This window comes from Coenobita brevimanus, chromosome 12 (assembly GCF_032717465.1).
Source record: "Coenobita brevimanus isolate Jiangsu-jjx chromosome 12, ASM3271746v2, whole genome shotgun sequence".
NCBI lineage: Eukaryota > Metazoa > Arthropoda > Malacostraca > Decapoda > Coenobitidae > Coenobita > Coenobita brevimanus.
The window spans coordinates 4,852,501-4,878,000 of NC_136965.1; the positions used below are offsets into that span (position 1 = coordinate 4,852,501).

At 42.1% G+C, this 25,500-nt stretch overlaps 1 protein-coding gene across 1 annotated transcript in view; it reads left to right on the forward strand.

Moving 5' to 3' along the window:
• The window catches only part of LOC145413740 (sodium-dependent nutrient amino acid transporter 1-like), a 57,186-nt gene that overhangs the window by 29,500 nt on the left and 2,186 nt on the right, over positions 1-25,500 (forward strand). Inside the window, exons 4-13 of the mRNA XM_080283402.1 lie at positions 12,811-12,987; positions 13,969-14,053; positions 14,449-14,668; positions 17,075-17,210; positions 19,084-19,218; positions 19,442-19,545; positions 21,020-21,206; positions 22,656-22,832; positions 24,214-24,313; positions 24,712-24,888. Coding sequence (XP_080139528.1) covers positions 12,811-12,987; positions 13,969-14,053; positions 14,449-14,668; positions 17,075-17,210; positions 19,084-19,218; positions 19,442-19,545; positions 21,020-21,206; positions 22,656-22,832; positions 24,214-24,313; positions 24,712-24,888 — 1,498 coding nt within the window. The remainder of the gene's footprint in view (positions 1-12,810; positions 12,988-13,968; positions 14,054-14,448; positions 14,669-17,074; positions 17,211-19,083; positions 19,219-19,441; positions 19,546-21,019; positions 21,207-22,655; positions 22,833-24,213; positions 24,314-24,711; positions 24,889-25,500) is intronic.

A 25,500-nucleotide genomic window follows, 5' to 3' on the forward strand; every position in this document is an offset into this window, starting at 1 on the left:
CAGCATATTCTCTCTCTCTCTCTCTCTCTCTCTCTCTCTCTCTCTCTCTCTCTCTCTCTCTCACTGATAAGCAGAAGTAATATGGCTTAATATATCTCACACTTGGGTTATTATTGGTGTTAATATCTTATAATCCGTGTCGTTATTTCCTTGTCGGCATTTTCAAAGAGAGAGAGAGAGAGAGAGAGAGAGAGAGAGAGAATCCATGTCGTTATAGTACTTCCAGTGTTAGTAATTTTATGTACATATGGGATAGCTGATAGATAGATAGGAAGGTAGGTAGGTAGGTAGGAATTTAGGTACCGTTGATAGATAGGAAGACATACACTCAGATAGGTAGGTAGGTAGGTAGGTTCTGTAGATAGATGGGTAGACAGACACTTAGACAGATAGATAGATAGGTAGATAGTCTTATTTTTTTCGTCTGACCTCATCACACCAAAATCGTTAGCTCCACTACGAAAACATCTTCTTTTTGTATCTTTCCATTTTTCTTTTGGTCTTTTTTCCTTATATCTTTTATCATTGCCCTTTTTGTCTTTTTTTTCTTTATCTTTTCCCTCTTGTTTTATCTTTTCCTTGCTAGTTTATATCTGTTTTCTTTTTGTTTTATATACCGTATACATATAGCCTATTACCTTTTATTTGTTCGTCCTTTATCATTTTTTCTTTTTCTTTCATGTTATGGTTATTCCGGACTCTGGGCGATTTTATTTAACACAGGGGATAACTGAGTATTGGGGAGGTTACATATTGCCTTCATTAACTCTCTAATGATCAGGACAGCTCTAGTGTATTGTTCATTAACCCCCAGCTAACGTTAAACCAAGTCTTTAATCTGGGGATGAGTCACACATGTTAGCTTTCTCCTTTATCAGCTAAGTTTTATCAATCGTCTTGTAGCTTTATAAAACAGCAAATTACATCTTGGAGTGCTGGAAACGGACGCCTTCTCGTGGTGGCAGCGATATAACTGATCTGTTCTGCTGCCCTGTTATTCATACGTCCCCCAGCTTCCACCTTATTGCCTGACTACTCATTCTTTTTGTAAATGAGGCGAAGATGCACTGGACAGGTTGGTGATGACTGGCTGAATGTAACAAGGCCGAATATATACCAACCGAAATTTCCTCCTCAGATATATGGTGTCAATTAATAATGCTAACGAGTAAAGAGGTTATGAAGTGATGTTGCATTCAGCCAATCTTCACCAACCAGTCAAGTGCATCTTCGCCTCGAAAAAAAAATAAAAATAAAAATAAATAAATAAATAAAATAGTATAGTGCTTGCCCTAAAAAATGTGCCGGACTAACTGATAGCCTTTCCACCACAAAATGTTTGCAGATACCATTATCTTTGTTTCCATGCAGTTATTATGCCCACAATGACCATTTCTGACTACAAAGTCGACAAAATGATTTTCTCATATTTTTGGGTGTCGCGAAACTACTACTACCACCACCACCACCACTACTACTACTACTACTACTATTACTACTACTACTACAACAACCACCACATCATCATCATTATTATCATGGTAGTCATAAATAAAATCAGACCCTAAAATAATAAAGATCTGAAATACGCCATGTTTCCCGGGGCGTTAATAAGCCCAAACACACTGCGTCTTGGAGGAAGCTAAATCCGCCTTAATTGCTGAGGGAAGAATGTGACTTGAATTCATTGTTCCACTTACTTTATAATTTTAAGACTTACGGCGGTGGTAGAGAGGGGCGCCCTTGTGTGATGGCATCGATATGGCCGGAAGGAAAAGAGGGAAGGAAAGAAAAAGAAACTGTAGAGGGCAAACTAATAAAAAGCATGCCTAGTGAAATGGGCCACAGAGTCATTCACTTACCATTCAAGCCCATGGATTCCTGACAGCACCTCAGAGGCATAACCATCCACTCATATACTGTAGTTTAGTAATTTTCCCTTATACATTCACCAAGATAAAATAGATAGTTTGGCATTTTTCTTTATATATTCGCTTCATTTTACCCACCAAACAAATTCAGCAGCCGTAAAGAATTAAATAACAATGGGCGTTCAGACAGTGGAGTAGCTTATCAGGAATTCCACGTGGCACAGGCTATCGATGCTTTTTACTATGAGGTCGAGGGTTGAACGGCCTGGTTGGAATTCTGGTGGTTCCTCCTTGTGCTGTGCTTCCAGTGTGCTTCTCTGTACTGCCTCCTTTTTGTACGTCACGCACCAGAAGCTTACATGTACAGTACTAACTCTCTGTGTACTGGGTCAGTGGATTAGGAATTACATGTACAGAGAAAAAGTACTAACTGTATGAGATTACTTGACTACGAATCAGATATAGTTATTACATACATACATACATACATTTAGAGAGAGAGAGAGAGAGAGAGAGAGAGAGAAAGGGAGAGAGGGAGCAGTAAATAAAGCTGAAGGGTGTTTACTGCGTTTCCACGGAGCTGAGATGATGATAAAAGGACTGTGCTAGTTTTTTTCTTGAGTACAGTGATACTTCTTTTATTTACACCCGCGCGCGCTAGGAGGGAGGGGGGGTTATTGTTTCCCTAGGTGTGTGTGTGTGTGTGTGTGTGTGTGTGTGTGTGTGTGTGTGTGTGTGTGTGTCTCGTCGTAAATCTCAACACATAACTTACGTAAATGCGCATCATATCAGACTTACCATTTACAGTTTCTTATCCTTTATTATCAGATCAGGAAGAAAGACTTGTATTCTTATGGAAGTTCCGTAACACCTCTTCCTTATCGATTTAGTTTTGGAGATGGCAGGGTGATATCCATTTGTACGTCATTTATGCAGAGTATGGCAGCATTGGAAGGATTTATGTTAAATAGAAGAGTAAAGTGAAATAAGCAAAATAAATCACTTAGGAAAAGGTGTTAGGGAGCCCCCTCAACCGACTAGAATGCGGGACCTGAAGGTAGAAGTATATCAGATGAGTGGATGGTGAGGGCTCCCTTCAACCACGAATACAGGGTGATCCAAAATGCCCCTCCTTCATTATGCCGGACGATTTTTTGTGTGTTGCGGGAACGGCCCAGAGTTACAAGTGTCTCTCCTGTATCAGTTAATTTCCTACTCCCACTGACATACCCACGCCCACACCAGCAGACTGAGCCGCCCCCAAAACACATAAAATACCACCATCAAGTGAGTCTAGTGCAGCGTTATATACTTATCACCCTATATATGAAAAAGAAGGAAGTCAGAGGGAATTATTTGTATATCTCTTATCGGTAATGTTTTTTCTACTGATAAGTACTGTCAAGAGTCGTCGTAGATTAAAAGAATTGTTATCTTATCGCCTCGCCATCCCGTTCAACCCGTTCAGAGCGAGGATTCCATTTTATACTTTACGCTGTCACAAGACCACTTTATTTAGCTCAGTGGTAATCTGTTAAATTAGGGAGTTTACAGAGTATACTACGACTACTGATGATGATGATGATGATGATGATGAATAAATATCTATCTATCTATCTATCTATATACCTAGGCTGCTTCCCCCAAGGAAAGGGAGGTAGCCGAGACAGGACGACACACTCCCTATTTACTCATCCATTCAAACACATTCATTCGCATCTTAGCCCCAAAGGGGAGAACGGACAGATCCTCACCGCACCACACCGCACAAGGGTCAACTGCGCAATGCAATCAGTGACATCCGCAGCAGGGCCCGACAGCAGAACTGGTTTACCCCTGCCACATCATAACAGGCCCATCCCCTTACCCGCACCTGACCTGACTAGCTGATCAGACCAAATGCGGGAGAACATCCCCTCAGGGCTGCGTCATCACTTATTCATTCACAATTTCTCTCCATTTATTTCTGTCACGCACAGCCACTCTTCCTTGCTCAACAGACATCCCTCTCGCATCCAGCGCTCTCTTCACACTGTCCATCCATCCTATTCGTGGTCTTCCTCTCAGCCTTACACCTCTCACATCAGATCTAGTTATCTTTTTCACCAATCGCTCATTATCCATTCTCTCCATATGCCCAAACTATCGCAACACCCTCTGCTCAACTCTACCAGCCATCTCCCGAACAACTCCAGTTCTCCTTCCCACTTCATCATTTTTGCACCCGATCCATACACGTCACTCCACACATACTCCTCAGACACCTCATCTCCATTACATTCAAACTTTTCCTCTCTGCCACACCCATATTCCATGTTTCAGCCCCATATAACGCAGTCGGTACCACAACACCCTCATACAGCCTTCTCTTTACATCCATTCTAAGCGAACGACATTTAAACACTTTTTTCATTCCTCCCAGCACATTTCCTACTTCATTTATTCTAAACTTCACATCTGCATCTATTCTTCCATCCACAGCAACATTTGACCCTAAATATTTAAAACAATCTACCTCCTCAAGCAACTCACCATTCAAAACTATATTCATCCCCCTACCATCTATCAACCTCGTACACTTCATCACTTTACTCTTATTCTCATTTACTTTCAATTTCCTCCTTTCACACACCCTTCCAAACTCCTCTACCAACTGTCTCAATCTCTCCTCTGAATCAGTCACCAGGGCAGTATCATCTGCAAACAGCAGCTGCTTCAGATTCCACTCTCCACCATCAACATTCACCAGACTCAGACCTCCACCTAAAACTCTTGCATTCACCTCCCTTACAACACCATCCATGTAAATATTAAACAACCAAGGCGACATCACACATCCCTGTCGCAGCCCCACTCTCACGGGAAACCAATCACTCACAGCATTTCCCACTCTTACACACGCTCTACTATTTACATAAAAACTTTTCACCCATTTAGTAACCTACCATCAAGTCCATACAATCTTAAAACAGTCCACAAAGCCTCCCTATCAATTCTATCATACGCTTTCTCTAAATCCATAAATGCCCAAAACACATCCTTGCCTTTTGCTAAATACTTTTCACACACTTGTCTCACAGCAAACACCTGATCAACGCATCCCCTCCCTCTCCTAAAGCCACACTGCTCATCACCAATCACTCCCTCTGTATCCTCTCTAACTATCATAATTAACACTCTACCATACACCTTACCTACAACACTCAACAGACTTATACCCCTAAAGCTAGTACATTCATACTTATCACCCTTGCCTTTATACAACGGGACCACACAAGCACTTGCCCAGTCAATTGGCACAATACCTTTCTTAAAGCACACATTCAACAATCTTACTAACCAGTCAACAATAGTCACTCCACCACCTTTCAGGCATTCCACAGCACACCTATCCATACCTGCAGCTTTCCCTGTTTTCATCTCCTTTACTGCCTTCTCCACTTCCTCCTTCGTGATCAAAGAATCATTCAACTCTCCCAACACATTTATTCCTTGCACCCTTCCATCCGCCACAATCTCAGCCACCCTTTCCTCCTCTACATTTAACAATCTTTCAAAATACTCTGCCCATCTCTTCCTTACTGCATCCATCTCAGTTAACATCCTTCCATCCTCTGCTTTTACTCGTTCTTCTTTCCCAGACTCTCCCTTTCGCACCCTTTTCACCTCCTTCCAAAACATTTTCTTATTCTGTTGAAAATTCTCTGTCAGCCGCCTACCCCACCTCTCATCTGCTGCCACTTTAGCATCACGCACAGCCCTTCTCGCTCTATCCCTCTTTTCCTTATACCTTTCATATGACATCTCATCCTTCCTCTGCAGCCACACTTCATATGCACGTCTCTTCTCAGCCACAGCCATACTTACTTCCTCGCACCACCATTCACTTCCTTTTCTTACACCACCACCCACACGTCTCACACCACACACCTCTTCTGCATGCCCCACCACAGCATTCTTAAACAACTGCCATTCCTCCTCCACACTGCCATTTTCCCGATCTTTCACTGCGTTCCACTCATCTTTCAATTTCTCCTGATACTCTATCTTTTTCTTTCTTTTATCCAACTCACTGACTTTCAAAACCTCCCTGCCACACCTAACCCTCCTAGCTCTCACCCATCTCTTACCTACTCTTAACTTTCCCTCCACCAGGTAGTGGTCAGACATACCTCCACCCTCTCCTCTCAGAACTCTCACATCCAACAATCTTCCTATTACATTCCTAGACACAACCACATAGTCCATCAAAGCTCTATCAACAACCCTTCCACCCTCCTGTCTCACCCATGTATACTTATAAATATCTTTCTTCTCAAACAGCGTATTCCCAATCACCATCTCTCGCGCAACACACATCGCTATCATTCGTTCCTCATTTTCATTTCTTCCAGGCACACCATGCATACCAACTACGCCTTCAACTGCTACATTTCCCACTCTAGCATTCAGATCTCCCATCATTACCACATTCACATTCGCTCCAAAACTCTGCAGACACTCATCAACATTATTTCAGAAAGACTCCCTCTCTTGTTCATCCCTTTCACTACCAGGCCCATATGCACTCACAAACACCCACAACTCACGTTCAAATTTCGCTTTCACCCACATCAGTCTCGATGACACCTCCTTCCATTCAATCACACATTGCTGTACTTCTGGACTCACTAACAAGGCCACACCTTCTCTTGCCCTTCCTCTATCAACACCTGACAATCTTCCATTCACACTTCCAAACATAGACTCCCCCTTCCCTTTCATCTTCGTTTCACTCAAAGCTAACACATCCAACTTTCTTCTCACAAACATTCTCCCAATCTCCTCCCTTTTAGCCTCAATCGTACTACATCCACGCACATTCATAGACCCAATCTTCAGGGTACGGGGATAACTCCATCCCCCATCCCTTTCTCTGGCCTGAATAAATATAATAATAATAATAACAGCAACAATCATCATCATCATCATCATCATCATCATCAACATCATCATCATCACAGTACTACTACTACTACTACTACTACTACTACTACTATACTACTACTACTACTACTAATAATAATAATAATAATAATGATGATAATAATAATAATGATAATAATAATAATAATAATAATAATAATGATAATAATAATAATAATAAATAATAATAATAATAATAATAATAATAATAATAATAATAAATAATAATAATAATAATAATAATAATAATAATAATTCCTAATCATTTCCTTCGGTCTTCCTGATATCACTCACGTCACCACAGGTCAAGAGACACGGATCTTATCAAGGCCCTATCACCTCATCGTGTATTTTCCGCCTACGTTTATACCCGGAAATGCCGTATTCTGGAGCCGGATTCACGAACGCGCATATGATCGAATCCGGGATGGTAACTGTGACCTCGTATCCCAGGAAGAACGAGGAAAGGAAAGCGCTGAATATTTCCTTGTCCCTTATTCATCCTAGAAAAAAAATGGTACCGGGAAATTACTGTAAGTTTTATATGTATGAAAATAAGGGCACGAAAATAGTTCTTCCTGGGAATTCAAATCTCTTCACTCTTAGGCATGTCCGTCATTACCTCGTTGACTCTCTCTCTCTCTCTCTCTCTCTCTCTCTCTCTCTCTCTCTTTCTCTGGCAGGGAAGCATACCAAGCCTTTCTCAGCCTAGGAATGTTAGCCAGAAAAGTGACGTGAAAAGTAGAATTAGTGAAATGATAGATTAACTTTTGTTCACTACCGTATGTAAAACTTTTGCAAGATACAGTAATAAGATTTAACGCCTTCAGTATCATTATTTATTTATTTTATTTTCTTTTATTTAACTTACAGATTCTTTACTATGTTTTTATTCGTCTTCAGAGTAACCGTAATAATTTCTTTAGTATGAAAAGTTTATTCTCACCCCAAAAACGCTAAAAATATCTGAAGGTGGCAATAAAACGAAGTAGGAGTAGTAGTAGTAGTAGTGGTCCTGTTGGTTGTAGTAGAATAGTAGTAGTAGTAGTAGTAGTAGTAGTAGTAGTAGTAGTAGTAGTAGTAATCGTCCGCGTCGTTGTAACCCCAGGCTCCAATGCACGTGATTTCGGTGAACTGCAGGATCTCTTTGCACTCCTCCTGCACCACCCTGTCCTTTCGGGGGATAGGGAGTTGAGGGACGCTTATATAACCAGGCAGCTCCAGTGCACGGCCGTATCAGTGCCACCACACGAAGGCGTCCCTCTCCTGTACCCGCCAGCAGTGTAAAGGGGGTCAATGAAAAGAAGAAAATTTTACACAGTCTCTGAGAACCGTGGGCAGGCATAAGCTACGGGAAATTCTCTCTCTCTCTCTCTCTCTCTCTCTCTCTCTCTCTCTCTCTCTCAACTATTGAATTTTACAGCAGCCATTCTCATCCTTGTATTGCCTCACTTTTTTTTGCGTCGTGTATATGCTTCCGAATTAGATGAGGATTGAGAGACTGACTAGGAGAGTGTATGGGATTGGAAGATTACCTAGGAGAGTGCATATGAGTGAAAGACTGATTGGGAGAGTGTATGAGAGAGACTGACTGGGAGAGTGTATGAGAGCTTTTGACAAGGAGAATATATGAGAGAGGGGAATTGATGAGGAGCGTGTATGAGTGAAAGAGACTAACTAGGAGAGTGTTTGAGAGAGGGGGAGACCAAGAGAAAGGTGAGAGAGGGAGTGGGGAGTGAATAACTAGGAGAGAGAAAGAATGGGGTGGCTGAGGGGTAAGGGAGTATAATATATGGAGAGAGAGAGAGAGAGAGAGAGAGAGAGAGAGAGAGAGAGAGAGAGAGAGAGAGAAATTAGGGTAGAGCAAAATCGAAAAATAGTTGAAGCAGGTCATGAAAGTGAGAGACTGACCAGGAGAGTGAACGAAAGTGAGTTGGTTGGGAGAGGGAGCGTGTGTGTCCTGTATTCCTGGCCGTAACCAGTTAATTTCAGTTACAAAGGGAAGTGGAGAGAGAGAGAGAGAGAGAGAGAGAGAGAGAGAGAGAGAGAGAGAGATCAAGGTGAGAGTACAAGAAGTTAGAGACTGACTAGAAGAGTGAATGAAAGTGAGGTGAATGGAGACAGAGGCTAGGAGAGAGGGAGATAAAGATTAAGGTGACAGTACGTGGAGTGAGAGACTGACTAGGAGAGTGAATGGGAGTGCGGTGGATGGGAGAAGGAATATGCTTGAGAGTACATGGGGTGAGAGACTGACTAGGAGAGTGAATAGGAGTGCGGTGGATGGGAGAAGAGCATGCATGAGAGTACATGGAGTGAGAGACTGACTAGGAGAGTGAGTGAGAGTGAGCCGGATAGGAGAAGGAGCATGCATGTACTGTGGGCTGTATCCAGTTCATTGCAGCTACAGAGACACGTGGTGAGGGGGAGGGAAGGACAAATTGTGTAATAGAGTCATGATCACCTTGTCGCCCAGCTGAACCCACCGTGCGATATTTACAGTAATTTTCACCTAAAACTCAGGTAAAATGTGACCAAAAGAACGATTTATGAGAGAAAATACTCAGAGTTCCATTTTATTGCTGTTCCCTCGAGGCCCCACTCCTCCAGGGATGTATTACCTATCGATCTTTTCCCACCAAAGGCCTAATCACATGGGTCTATTTCCCTACTACCCATCCACCTGCCTACACTGCCAACCCACCCACCATCCACCCTGCCACTTATTTACCCACATTCATCCACCCGTCATGCCCACTCACACACATACACCCATCGATCCTGTCCACCCACTCGCCCACATTCACCCACCTATCCTGCCCACCCTCCCACGGTGCCCCAGCACACCCACCTCTTTCACCTGCCCATCCCACCTATCCGTGTGTGTGTGTGTGTGTGTGTGTGTGTGTGTGTGTCAGAGAGAGAGAGAGAGAGAGAGAGAGAGAGAGAGAGAGAGAGAGAGAGAGAGAGAGAGAGAGAGAGAGGTGACAAGAATACGAATTGAAGTGTATGCAATCTCTTAACCTCATGTGTACGCGGTAGGCGTGTGTGTGTGTGTGTGTGTGTGTGTGTGTGTGTGTGTGTGTGTGTGTGTGTGTGTGTGTGTGTGTGTGTGTGTGTGTGTGTGTGTGTGTGTGTTTAGTTAGTTTCACCTGACAAAGATCCCTCGCTCCTTTTCGTCTCAGTTGATGGCCAAGTATAGCCAGACTGAAGGATCGATTTACTAGTAACCAAGGAGACTCATTTTACCTCATAACAAAGGCTTATTGAACTCTACACACACACACACACACACACACACACACACACACACAAAGGCCTAAAAAGATCCTCCACCCCCCCAAAAAAAACTATAAATTTTACTTAATATTCATGAAGGATCTTAAGGGATTTATACATATTCTTATCTTAAGAATCTCAGAGAATATGACGTAAGATCTGGGAATTCTTGGAGGGGAGGGAGGGGCTAGGGAGGCACCTGTAGAAGACCCGGAGGCTTGGAGGCGCTGAGAAGACTGCAAAGGACTCATTTGACGTCGGCCCCTCAGTAAGTAAGAAAGTAAGAATGAAGATAAGTAAGAAAGTAAGTAAGTCAGTAAGTGAGCAAGTAAGTCAGTAAGAAGTAAGTCAGTAAGCAAGAAAGTAAGTCAGTCAGTCAGTAAGAAAGGAAGCAAGTAAGAAAGTAAGTAAGAAAGAAAGTAAGTAAGTAAGAAAAGAAGTAAGAAAGGAAATAAGACAGTAAGTTAGTAAGAAAGTAAGGAAGTAAGAAAGTAAATAAGAAAATAAGCAGGTAAGAAAGTAAGTAAACTCAGTAACTCAGTGACATTGGCTCTTGTATGTTGGCCCCTAGGAATATCCAGCAATAACATAGACGAGGTATATTTTAAAATTCATGATTTATAATGTATTGAACCTGTCAGGCAACAACTTAAGAAGAAGGTGAGAATATTTATGCATCCATCATGGTTAAGGTCGCGTCCACACCAAATGCCTGCGGGTGTGGGTGGGTGCAGGCGGGCGCGGGCTAGAACATCTGTGGGTTACAGTCATGCAGCACTCCCACACGAGCAAACATCTGGTGAGGACGCAACCTAATCAATACCATTGTTGCGAAGTCGTGTTTATGGAATTTAACCTTGACTGCATACCGCCAGCATGATAATAGTAACGTTTTATTTTTACTACTGTTTTAACTTTGCATACCACTGTCATTATATTAGTAACGTTTTATTTCCACTACTACCCTCCCCCCGTTTTTAAAAATCGTCCGGAGATGGCAAGAGGTAAAAAAAAGTTGAACTAAAATTTTAATCGCTTCACTGAAAAATATTTCCGACCTAAATTAAATCGTGTCTTGGCGCCTGTCTGACTATCGCCCCAACGAGATCAGATAAAGATGTGGATAGGCAACTGAGATGGGTTGATCGAGTTGAGAGTCTTTTCTATAATATACTTCCTTTTCAATTTACAGGCAATTTTTTGTATATGTGTTTTGGGAGACTTTTTTTTTTTTTTTTGGAGAGATTTTTTTTTTGTGTGGGTATTGAAGTTAGAATTAATGACCTTCGTTATAAAACATTCTTCTCAAGTTTAATCAAATCGTCTGGAAGAGCAAATAATAATGATGATGATGATGATAATAATAATAATAATAATAATAATATTAATGGTAATAGTAATTAGAATTAGAATTCTGATATTGCTGAAGCAATATTCAAAGAACTCCACATTCCAGATGAGAATACTTTTGTTATAATTGTTGAATTAACATTAAGGTACTTTTGGTATGACTCAAAACCTTTCACGGATTTTGACCTGTGACCTTGAGACCAAGGTCAAGGTCATTCATACTAAGCATATCGTGTTCACTCATGACCCACTACATTTCCACCGAGTTTGGTAGAAATCTGCTGAATACGATCCAGTTTAGCACTTTCAGTTACGAGGCGACCATTCTGATTTTCCTCAATATCTCAGAAAGTATTGTTGGATCTCAATATCAGTACCCAGGTGCACTAGTATATGTTCACGACTACATACTACAACATTTGCAAAGCAATCGATTCTGCAGTTTTTGCTGCACAGGTGAGCAAAAATTGAAAAAAATAACATAGAGGGCGCTGGTGCGGCGCTTTTGCTAGGAGAGAAAAAATGTACCAAAAGAAGCCTGCAGCCAAGATAAATCACTCAGAAAATTTCAAGTCTGTATCTCGAATGGTCTTGGAATGCCAGCCCTCTAGATCTCCACCCCCCCAAAAAAAAAAAAAAAAAAAAAGAATATCTACAATATCAGTGAGGACTCCACCGAATGTGGTGTTCTTAATAATACTCTGGAAGGGTTACTGTATGTAAGCTGAATAAAATAATTTCTTAACGACCTGACTGTCACTATTTTTTTTTCTAAGTAAGTTCTACTCTAAATGAAGCGAGCTAGTATTAATCACTCCATCTAACTCCCTCACAAGACCTACCCGAAGATGTGGACTGCTATACTCTGTTCACTTTATCTTGGCCTAAAATTGCCATCCCTCCTTCTTGAATGCTGAGTTATAAAAATAGACCAACACGAATATGATGCTAGTCACGAAAAAATACTACAGGAACGATGCAGACACACGGTATTGTCTTTTTCTGCCACTGAACTACGTGAGATAAGCTGCAAAACGATGAAAATTTGGGCCAAGTTAAAGTGAAAAGGCTATAACTTTACCTACCCAACGATGCGGACCGCTAGCAAGGGGGACCAATAGATTGAGTTCAAGAATTCACTTTTATTTCACTACTAATATAACTCCACTCAAAATAATACCATATGGAATTAATCTGACTCTCTGCCTTCCCCACCCCCACCGCAGGCCCAACCGAATGATGTAGAACCGACCTATCTAGTCTGAGTCTTACTTTTCACTGTTAATTTCACCATAAATAATAACATATGGACGTAATCTGACTCTCCACCTACTCCACTTCTCCACAGGACCTCTCGGATGAGTTGGATCGGCAGCAGTGGGACCGACCGATTGAGTTTATCCTCTCGTGCATCGCCATGTCTGTCGGGCTGGGCAATGTGTGGAGGTTCCCGACGACAGCGTATGAGAATGGTGGAGGCGCCTTCCTGATACCTTACCTCGTTGTGCTTACCTTCATTGGCAGAGTATGAGTTTAATTTGTCTTTCTGTCTGTCTGTCTATCGAACTATCTGTTTGTCTGTCTATTTATCTGTCTATCAATCTATGTATCTTTCTTGTACAGTACCTTCTCATTGTGCTTACCTTCAATGACAGAGTAAGAGATTAAGTCTTTCTATCTATCACTCTATCTATCTGTCGGTCTGTCTATTTATCTATTTATCCATCAGCCTTTCTTTCTCATATCTTACCTCGTTGTGGTCACCTTCATTGGCAAAGTAATATTTTTTTCATTTTATGTGATGTGTGTTTGATGCTGTGACTGATACGTATAATGAGTCTTGGGTGTATTTGTGGGTCTGGCCATGTGGAGAGGATGGAGAATGAGAGACTAACTAGGAGAGTGTATGTGAGTGCGGTGGAGGGGGTAGGGGGAAGAGGAGACCGTGGATGAGACGGAGGGATGGAGTGGAGAGAGATGTGAGACATGGGATGTGAATTGGAGGGAGGATAGACAAATGGTAGACGACAGGGTGACATGGAGGCGATTTGTTTTTGGCCACCTCTTACGTGATTAAGGCGTCTGGACATAGAAGGGGAGAGAGAGAGAGAGAGAGAGAGAGTTCTGTAATGAAAGTATATTAGAGTCTTGGGTGCTGTATTGTGCTGATAATGATTATGTAATAAGTATGTACTGAGTGTTGACTTCTGTGTTCATATGCGCCTGGGGATGCAATTACTACAACTACTACTGCTACTGCTACTGCTACTACTACTGCTACAGCTACAACTACAACTACTGACCTTCATTGGCGAGTGAGTCAGTGAGGATGCCGTGAGAATGTAATGACAGGTTAAAGATAGCTGGTATTCAGATAGATAAAGAAAGATAGATATTAACCTTGAGAGAGAGAGAGAGAGAGAGAGAGAGAGAGAGAGAGAGAGAGAGAGAGAGAGAGAGACCAAGGCCTAAAGTGACACTAACTCTCACGTCACTTTCCCCACAGCCTTTGTACTTCCTGGAACTTGCCCTGGGACAGTTTTCCTCATGCGGCAGTGTCAAGGTGTGGAGGATGGTGCCCGCTGCTAAAGGTAATTAATTATTCACCTTTACTTATTAACACTGGTGCTGGAGAGGGGCGCCTTCACGTGGTGGCACTCCTATGGCTTGGTGTTGTAACGGCCCTCAGCACACTCCCTATCCTTCCCTCCAAAAGAATGGTGCCTGCAGTCCACTGGGTTCACGTTCAGATGCACATGGGGTTGGAACTACTACAACTACTACTACTACTTCTACTACTACTACTACTACTACTACTACTACTATTTTTTGAAGTGTAGGATATGAAATAATGTTTGGAGAATGGACAGTTATTACGCTCTGATGCTCTCTCATGGGCATCTCCGTTCCTACTTCGTCAGGAGCTTCATTTCTACCCTTCAGCTTTATTTCTTCTGCATCTTTGACCTATCCTTGTCTCTTTCAGGCGTGGGGTATGGCCAGATGCTAGGGACGTGGTCAGTAGTCACATATTACTGCTCGCTCATGGGCCTCTCCGTCTTCTACTTCGTCATGAGTTTTAATTCAGTGTTACCTTGGTCCCGCTGTGATTATGACACCTGGGCGGATGAGAACTGTGTGGATGCCTCTGCTGAGAATTTTACCTACAACAATCTGTCACAGTCTTCCTCTGAGCAGTATTATTAGTGAGTATTATTCTTAGTCTTCCTCTGTTTTTACTTTTCCCTTTGTTTTATTATTATTATTATTATTATTATTATTATTATTATTATTATTATTATTATCATCATCATCATCATCATCATCATCATCATGCAACTACTTATATGCATGGTATCAAGGTCTGTCTACATATATTACTTAAATCACATTCACTACCACACGCGATGAATATAAGAGTAATTATGTACTGAAACGCTTAATAAGTAACTTTGGTGTTGGTGATGGCGACTCTACACTTATACAACTGTGAGCAAAAGTTCCACAACATTTCTCTGCCATCTTTGTATCCTGTCTTCCACATCTGTCATTCCTCCCATACGTCAGAGAGTATCATTCCTTCTCATACGCTTGTGTTGTCAGCTTCATATTACTATCACATATAACGCCTTCCGTATTTCTCATTCCTCCCCAGACAACAGAGATTATCCTTCCTTCTCATACCCTTTTCTTGTCTGCCTCTTACTGATTTCTCATAAAACTGTTCATGTAATTCCTTCTATTGACACAGCGGGCAGAAAACCATCACTGAATATTTACTTATGTCTGTACAGTTTGGCCAGAAAAGGATGGCTCACTATAACCTTTTCATTCTAACTTGGCGTAAAATTGCCATCCCTGTACTGAGTCCCGAGTTGCACTAATAGATTAATACTAGAATGTGGTGCTAGTCACAAAGAAGTGCTATGGAAAAGATGTAGAGCCGTAGTATCGTCCTATTCTGCCATAAAACCAAGAGAAATAAGCTGCAGAAGGACAAAACTCTGGGCGAAGTTAAGGTAAAGGACTATATTTCTGGCCATAATAGTGCAAAATTCCAACGAGCAGTGGCATGAGTGAGGCACATTGCATTCCTCAGTGTACGATGATATTTTAAGAACACTTTCCTTGAAGCCATTATTTAAGTGAGGTTTATTGCACGCTTCGATATACGATGGCATTCTAACTGGTCTTTCTCCGAGCAGTAGTATCAATATTGCTTATTCGTTATGTATATGATGGATTTTTTTTTTAGCCATGCTCTTCCTCTGAGCAATATTATTAAGTACTTTTTGCTCCAACTAAGCCTAAAATCGCCATCTCTCCATCTTGAATTCTGAGTTGTAACAGTAGCGCAACACTGATATATAATGCTACTCACGAAGAAGTTCTCTGAAAAAGATATAGATCCGTAACATTGTCTTTTTCTGCCACTGATCTAGGTGAAATAATCTACAGAACAACGAAAATCTGGGCCAAGTTAGGGTGAAAGAACCATACTTACGATGAAATTCCTTATCGTAACTTAAGATGGTATTTACAAGGAGAAAGAGACATCGTAAGTCTCTGTACCCCCATTTCCTTGTCCAGTAAGCAAATGGATTGTAGCTGCGACAGAGATTGATTGTAAGCTTGTGAATTCAGGCTTAAGAACTTTTCCCCCTCTCCCTCCTACGAAAATTATAGATTCTAGTTACGACGGGGCTGTGTGTGTGTGTGTGTGTGTGTGTGTGTGTGTGTGTGTGTGTGTGTGTGTGTGTGTGTGTGTGTGGCTATGAACTTTTTTCCTACTGCCTCCTGGTGCCTGCCCCGTGTAAAGGTATTTGGCTGATCGTTACTTCGTCATGGCTGGCTAGCAGTTCCGCCCACACAAAATCCATATCCTCTGCCTACCACTTGGCCTCCCCAGGGTTACGTGTCAGGATTATTTTTAAGCCAGAAAAATAGTGGTCGACCTTATAAATATGTCCCGTTGAAAGAAAGTTGAAGAAAAAGAAAGCGTAAAACAAAACAAGCAAAGCCAATAATCTGAAAAACTTATTTAAAAAAAAATACAAAGGAGAAAAAAGAAAAAAAGCCGAACTCATGTTCCATACATTTCGAGATGCCTGGACACACTGCGTTTTAAAAAGTGGAGGTTACCATCATCATTATCATCATCATCATCATCATCATCATCATCATCATCCAGAGTCAGTCCGCTGCAAAACAAACGTCTCCCACCTTCTTCCACTCTGATCGATTTGGCTGTAACCTGTTCCATCCAGTCCCAGCAAGTCTCCGAACCTCATCTCGGCAACTTTCTCCCTGTTTGCCTCTTTCTGTCACTCCATCTCTGGGTTGCCACATCGTTATCCTGGTTGTCTGCCTCTTCCGTTATAGGCAGTGAGAAAGGGAGGCTGAAGAAAGCGGTTCCATAGTTGACCGGTTGCAAATATGAAAGACTGAAATCCAGTAAACTTTCGTAGTAGTGTTGGGTGAGAGTGTGTAGCTAGACGGGTGCTGCTGCAGTCTCACCTTCAAACTGCATAATTCTCGTGCCTTGTTGTGTGGTATGGCTGGATCATTTTCTTCAGCTCAGTCAAACTTTCTTACCCCTTTCCCCTGTACAGTAACTACGTGCTGCACCTGAAGGAGGACATCAGTGACGGTTTAGGGGCGCCTGACTGGAGACTCACGCTGTGCCTGCTGTTTTCATGGGTCGTGCTCTTCATCGTACTCGCCAGAGGAGTTCAGTCTTCAGGCAAGGTTAGTTATTAGATCTCATACCATGTACTGTACACACACACACACACACACACACACACACACACACACACACACACACACACACACACACACACACACACACACACACACACACACACACACACACACACACACACACACACACACACACACACACACACACACACACACACACACACACACACATATATATATATATATATATATATATATATATAAACAACAGAAGAGGATGAAGATCAGGCTCATTTTCATGTTCTATTTGTTAAAATATCCAGTCTTCACTGTCATATAGATATGTAAATATCATCCTCATCATCATCACCATCATTCCGCTTATTTCTCCCACTCGCAGGTGGAGTGAGGTAGGGTCAAGAAAGCAAAGAAAGACAACATGAGAGTGGAAGAACTAATGAACTGGACCACACACTCATTCACTAACCATTCAGGCCCCCAGAATCCTAGCTTTGTATCATAGGCACACCTCTCACACGTAGTTTTATAACTGGCTATCAGACAGTCAATCCGACGAGCATCAGTTTATAAAAGGGATGCCAAACTCCTTTTATACAATCTTCCGTACAAGAGCATGCCTCTAAAATAACACATTCCTATATAATATGCTTACATTATTGGGTGGTTTTGCCACATCCCAACTTCTCGGTTTTCTTACTTTCATTTACCTTGCTTTTCTCTTACTTTTTCCTCTCTTACTCTCACCTCTCTTACTTTTCTCTAGATATCACTTCTCATGTTCCTCTTTTGCTCTCACATCTCTTGCTGTCACCTCTCTTGCACCCTCCTCTCTCTGTCTTAACTCACTTGCTCTCTCCTCTCTTGCTCTCATCTCTCTGATCTCATCTCTTTTCTCCTGGCTTCTCTTGCTCGCACATCTCGTACATCAGTCTCTCTTGCCTTTCTCTTCCTCTTATCTCTTTGCTCTTCTCATTTTCTCATCTCTCTTGCTTTTCTCTTGCTCTCACTTTTCTTGTTTCTCCCTCGTTTGCTTTCACCTCCCTCCCTCCCTCTCTCTCTCTCTCTCTCTCTCTCTCTCTCTCTTTTACTCTCATCTGTTTTCCCGTTCTGTTGCTTTCACCTCTCTTACTTTTCCCTTGCCCTCATCTCTCTTACTTTTATCGTCCTCTCACCTCCCTTACCTGCCTTATCGAGTGACCTTGGTGACGTCAGGTTCCACGAATGCACTTCAGTAAATCCTCAGGAAACCCCCTCTTTGCCAACCTGCCTCACACACACACACACACACGGCCTACACTCGCACCGGGCGACCTGCACTTCCACCAAAACACTATAATCAGCTCCTCCGTTGCAGTATTCTCAAAGCAGCCATCTTTCTACTTAATGTTCTCTTTTTCATCTGCCTCTGTTAATGAATACTGCACACGTAGGTTTCAATCTGTGTGTGTGTGTGTGTGTGTGTGTGTGTGTGTGTGTGTGTGTGTGTGTGTGTGTGTGTGCTGTTAATGTTTCAGGCAGCATACTTCACAGCACTGTTTCCTTACGTTATGAATCATTCCATAACTAACTGCTGTGTCTTTTATTACTCTCCCATGCAGCATACCTCACAGCATCATTTTATTACTGTGTCTTTATTACGCTTCCATGCAGCATAGTTCACAGCATCATTTTATTACTGTCTGTATTACTCTTCCATGCAGCATACATCACATTATTTTATTACTGTGTCTTATTACTCTCTCATGCAGCATACCTCACAGCATCATTTTATTACTTTGTCTGTATTACTCTTCCAGGCTGCATACCTCACGGCATCATTTTATTACTGTGTCTTTATTACTTTTCCAGGCTGCATACCTCACAGCATTATTGTATTACTCTGTTATTACTCTTCCAGGCTGCATACTTCACAGCGCTGTTCCCATATGTAGTGCTGGTCACACTGCTTATCCGAGGTGTGACGCTGCCTGGGGCTGTGGACGGTATTCTGTATTTCATCACACCAGAATGGAACAAACTCCTGGACCCAAATGTAAGTAGATGTAGAACCGTATTATCTCCAGTTCACCCCGACAGTAGATGTAGAACCGTATTATCTTCGGTATAAAAGCCTTTGTAATATCTCTTCTTCTTTCATGAGTTTGTTTTCATCTGATAGAACTGGGCAAACTCCTGGACCCTTATTCTCCTCGGGTCCGGAAGCTCCCAATTACCTCTTTGTATTTCTAGTAGTGTCTTCTTTGTTTTCATTGCAGGTGTGGTATGCCGCTTGTACACAGTCGTTCTTCAGTCTCTCCGTGGGTTTTGGCGCCATCATTACCTTTGCTTCATATAATAAGTTCGATCAAAATGTTTACAGGTAACTATTAAAACATTTACAGGTAGTGATAATGCTGTGTTTATATGCGGCTCGTAAGGGTATACATTCGAGGGTGGGCTGGGTTATTTCACACATAATGCTAATCAGGGGCGTGTGAGGCTGGTCCCCCTTGCCTTAAATGCCGAGATTGAGTAGCCTAGCCCCGGGTCCTTACGCTCCTGATGGGAAAAATATGACTGGATGATAGTATATGTGTAGATGATATAATGTGTGCATGTGATATGTATGTGTAGATAGGTTTGTGAAGGAGAGATGGGATCCCGGGGCTTTGATGATGGGTATGTGGCTTATTGGGTATGATGTTGAAGGCTTTCTCCCCAACCACACATACCTGTATACCTCACTCCTCATAACCCAACTTAGTCCTGCCTCGCCTGTCAGTTTTATCCAACTCCTCCCCACCCAACCCCACCATTACCCCCTTCCACCCCTTCTAACCCTGTCATACTCCACCCAGCCTCCCCTGAAAATTTTACCTCGCTCCACCCCACCCCACCTGTCATTTCCACCCTACTCCATGCCCCCCAGCCCCTACCCCACGTATCAGTTTTACGATAATCAACCCCAGCCAAACCCAAGACTACCCCACTTCACCTCACCCAACGCTAACATTATCCTTCTTCACCCCACTTAACCCCAGCACTATGTCACTAAACCCCTCCTAACCCCACCATACTCTTCCCTGCCTCACCTGTCAGTTTTACTCCACACCTCACTTTCCCTACTCCAGCCCACCAAATCTCACTGTACTACTCTGTCTCACCCACCAGAGGTACCCAATTCAACCCCACCCAAGCCCTTCATCTTTATCTCAGTCACCCCTTTCACTTCTACCCCACTCCACCCCACTCAGCCCTCTCATTACCCCCTATACCCTACTAACCCTGCCATACTGTAGCCTAAATTGTCAGTTTTACCCCGTTTAGTCCCAGCCAACCCCACCATTACCCCACTCGATTCCACTCAACCCCGCTTTACTCTGCCTTGTCTCACATGGTAATTCAACCCCACTCAATCCCACCTAACCCATATTACCTCACTCCATCCCACCCAGCCCTGCCATTCCCCACCTTGCCAGACGTGTCAGTTTTATCCCAGTCCTCCTCACCTATCCCCACCATTACCCCACTCTACCCCACACACTCCACATTCTCTACCCTACCTCGCCTGTTAGTTTTACCCCACTCCGCCTCATCCAAAGCCACTTTAACCCCACTTCACCCTACACAACCCCACCCTTATTACCCGAACTGTGTTGTGCTGTGTTTTGTTGTATGTGTTGTGTTGTATAATGCTGTGTGGTGCTGCACTGCTGAAGGCGTTGTGCTGTGCTAATGCTGATCTGTGTGCTGTGTTTAATTGTGTGTTGTGTTGTGTTCCGTTGTATAGTATTGTGTTGTACTGACGAGGGCGTTGTCTTATATTAATTTGTGTGTTACGTTGTGTGATACAGAGATGCATGGGTCATCAGCTTTGCAGACACCTTTACATCCCTACTAGCCGGGTTCACCATCTTCTCCATCCTGGGCAACCTGGCACATGAGCTACACACAGACGTGAACAATGTGGTGCGGGGCGGCTCGGGTCTCGCCTTCATCTCCTACCCTGACGCCCTGGCCAAGTTTTCGTGGGCTCCGCAGGTCAGTTGGAACCCTTACCCTGCTGGCATTCATTCACTTATATACAAGGTAGTCCATAAACAGCACTGCACTGAAACACACCTTGACGCCCTGATGAAGTTTATGTGGGTCACTCTGTTTTTTATTTTTTATTTTTTTTTTTAAGAGAAGAAGGAACCAAAGACTTGAAGCCCGCACGGTTGCTCCCTCCTTTCCCCTACCTGCCTTCATTCGTGTATAAGGTAGTTCGTAAATAGTGTTGTGGGGACGGCTCAGTGTGCTGGTGTGGGCTTGGGTGTGCCAGTAGGGTAGGGAATGAATAAATAATGCGGATAGACATTGACAGCGTACAGTGCCGTCCTTGCAACATACGAGAAATCAGCAGACGAAGTGGAAAAAAATTGCTAAAAAAAAAATTGTATGCATAAGTTCTCTCTCTCTCTCTCTCTCTCTCTCTCTCTCTCTCTCTCTCTCTCTCTAGCACACATCTATCCCAAGCTGAATATAATCTGATGGTAGCGAGAATAAAATATAAATAGGCCAAAAAATTGAAAAGGTCAATTATTTTATAGCTCAGCCCAAGAAACTTAGCTAGCTCTCTCAGTCTGATTATTTTACTTATTTTCATTTATTTATTTACTTATTTATTTTATCTAACCACCTGCAATCGATTATATTATATTTTCTATCCTAATAATTTTACTGAGCTTAGGATTTTTATTTTCCGCCATTAACCCCTTCAGTAATAAGGGTTTGTCCAGAGATTGATAGAAAATCCTGGTTACAGCAAGAAAAAAAGCATGAATGACACACACACACACACACACACACACACACACACACACACACACACACACACACACACAGGAGGGATCATCGCTATACTTTGACATGTTTCCCTATGGCGTGCAAAATTATTTCTTGCAAAACCAAGATAGTATGGCGTTAGAGAGAGAGAGAGAGAGAGAGCGAGAGAGAGTTTCTAACTTTCCCATACATTGCATTTGTGTTGGAATTATAAAAGTTGTTTTTAACGGTATATTTCCTACAATAAAAATATATATAACTTTTTTCAGCTGTTGGCAGTGCTGTTCTTTCTCATAGCTGTTTGTTATGGTGATAAAAATGAACACTGCTTTATTTATCTTTATTTCCTCAGCTGTTTGCGGCGCTGTTCTTATTCTCATAACTGTTTGTAGTGGTAATAAAAATGAATACTGCTTTATCTTAGTATTTTCAGCTGTTTGCGGTGCTGTTCTTTCTCATTGCTGTTTGAGATGATAATAAAAATGAACACTATTTATCTTTATTTCTTCAGCTTTTTACGATACAATTCTTTCATATAGCAGTTTGTAATGGTGGTAAAAATGAACACCACTTTATTTCTCCAGCTGTTTGCGATGCTGTTCTTTCTCACAGCTGTTTGTAATGGTGATAATAATAAGCGCTACTTTATCTTTATTTTTTCAGCTGTTTGCGGTGCTGTTCTTTCTCATGCTGTTTACGCTGGGTGTGGGCTCAGCGGCGGGTCTTACTGGCAACGTCATCACCATCGTTTGTGACAACTTTCCCAACCTTAACAAGGCCCTCGTTACTGCCGTTATCTGTGTTGTTGGCTTTGCTGTCGGCCTTGTCTATGTCACACCGGTTAGTTCAGTATCGTTATTATTATTATTATTATTATTATTATTATTATTATTATTATTGTTACTACCAAAACAACCACCGCCACCACTGTCATCATTACATCATCATCATAGTCAGCATTCCAATCACCATCCTCATCCCCATCAGCATCACTAACATCGCCACTGCCACCACCACCACTACCACCACTGTCATCATCATCATCTTTATTCCCATTAAAGATAGGGTGAGGTAGGATCCAAAAACCGAGACAAGAAAAGATAAAGTACAAGACGGAAAACTATAATCATCATCATCATCAGGTTAATGCATACCACATTATATCTATCTATCTATCTATCTATTGCCAGACGCCTCAATCCCGTTTGGGGTGGCCACAAACAAATCGCCTCCAAGTCGCCCTGTCCCCCGCCATTTCACTGCCCTGCTCCCAACTCACACACCCCTCTCTCATATACCTCTCCACCCCATCCCTCCATCTCATCCTCGGCCTCCCCCTCCCTCTTCCCCCCTCCACCTCACTCACATACACTCTCTTCGTCAGTCTTTCATCCTCCATCCTCTCCACATGGCCAAACCACCTCAGTGTGTTCCTCATAACGCTTCCTATCACATCCACATCCACACCACAACGCTTCTTTATATCCTCATTCGTCAGCCTGTCTCTCCATGTGACTCCACAGGCTCCTCTTAAATAACTCATTTCCACTGCTCTCACTTTTGACTTGTGTCCTTCCAACAATGACCAAGCTTCACTTCCGTACGTTAGAGTTGGTATCACAATACTGTCATTTATTTATATTTGTTTAATGAGATGACAGGTATGAGAGACGCATGTTTATATTTTTTTAGTGTTTTTGTGCTCTTGTTTTTCCTATGTACTGTGTTCTCAAAGTCTAGGGTTATTCTGTTCTTTTTTTATCTTCCTCTGATATTTCCTTGTTCTTATGATCTGTGTTCTCGTGTTCAGTTGTGATGCAGTGTTATGTTCTCTGATTCCCTGTGTTTTCCTTGTGTTTTTATGTGCCTACTCCTTTTTCTTTATTTCTTTTTTTTTATGTTCTTACACTCTTGTTTTTTTCTTTTTTCTTCTCTTATGTTCCTCTATTCTTCTCTTATGCTCCTCTGTTCTTCTCTTTGGTTCCTCTGTTCTTTTATGTTCCTTTGTTCCCTCATGTTCCTCAGTTCTCTTATATTCCTCTGTTCTTCTCTTACGTTCCTCTGTTCTCATATGTTCCTGTGTTCTCTTATGTTCCTATGTTCTGCTCTTAGGTTCCTCTATTCTCTTCTGTTCCTCTGTTCTTCTCTTACGTTCCTCTGTTCTTCTCTTACATGCCTCTGTTCTTCTCTAATGTTCTTATGTTCTTTATTGAATTTACAGGGAGGCCAGTGGATCTTAGACCTAGTAGATTTCTTCGGTGGAGGATTCATCATCTACGTGTTGGTGATCGTAGAGACTGTCGCAGCTAACCATATTTACGGTGAGAGAGAGAGAGAGAGAGAGAGAGAGAGAGAGAGAGAGAGAGAGAGAGAGAGAGAGATTCTCCCACAGATTTTATTAATATTCCACCAGACGTTAAATGAGATGTTGATTTAGTTATTTATTCTGAGTTTTATTAGTCAGATGAATTATTATTTCTATAGCACGTTTGTTCTAACCCGATGAAGGTCCAGAATTCCTTGTAGCTCAGTTAATTGTAATTAGACTGGAGGGTGAAAATGCCTAGTAACCAAGGAGACTCATTTGTACCTCATAATTAAGGATCATAGAGCTTCATTCGACCTCGACTCAATATTGAAGATAAAAACAAACGAACTGAAATCATTGCTTTCTTCAGTGTCCTTACTAAACCACCCCTTTTTCTCTCTCACTCCACAGGCTGTAAAAACATCCTCCGCGACTTCAAGTTCATGTTGGGTGTGGAACTGGGTATATATTGGAAATTCTGCTGGTTCTTCTTTGTCCCTGTCGCCCTCACTGCCATCCTTCTGTACAGCCTGGTTGACTTTAACTTACCCATGTTTGATGGTACTGCATACCCCCAAGTGGCCTATGGTGAGTGACGGAAGGGTTAAATGGGTCTCGTAACATTCTTCCATTAGTGATTTAGTCTACATGTTACGTCTCAGTGTCTTACACAAATATGATAGCACTTCTTATCCTCCTGTTGCCTATGATGAGTGAGGGAAGTGTTAAATGGGTGTCGTAACACTCTTTCATTAGCGACTTAGCCTACATGTCACGTCTCAATATTTTCCTTTTTTATGCAAACTGAAACGATATTCACTGTCATATTCTGTGTAGCTTTTGAGATGTCGTGACACCTCTTCCTTAGCGATTTAATTTGCATATTACATTATAGTCACTCTCGTCTTAAATATTCACTCTAATCTTAAATGTCAGGACCAAGTTCCCTAGCCCCCGGTTCCTACGCTCCTCATGGGGTGACATAGGATTGGATGATTGATAGATGGATGGTATTTTCATGCAGAGTCGATAGTCAGGTTATTGACAAAATTACTAGACTGTTAAGGTGAAAGATGCAGAATTAGTCGCTGTGGAAAAGGTGTTTAGGAAGGCATAGGTATATGGAGAGTATAACACCTTTGTTTTTGGATTCATTATTTAGCTTCATAGCTCTAATGTAAATCTCTCTCTCTCTCTCTC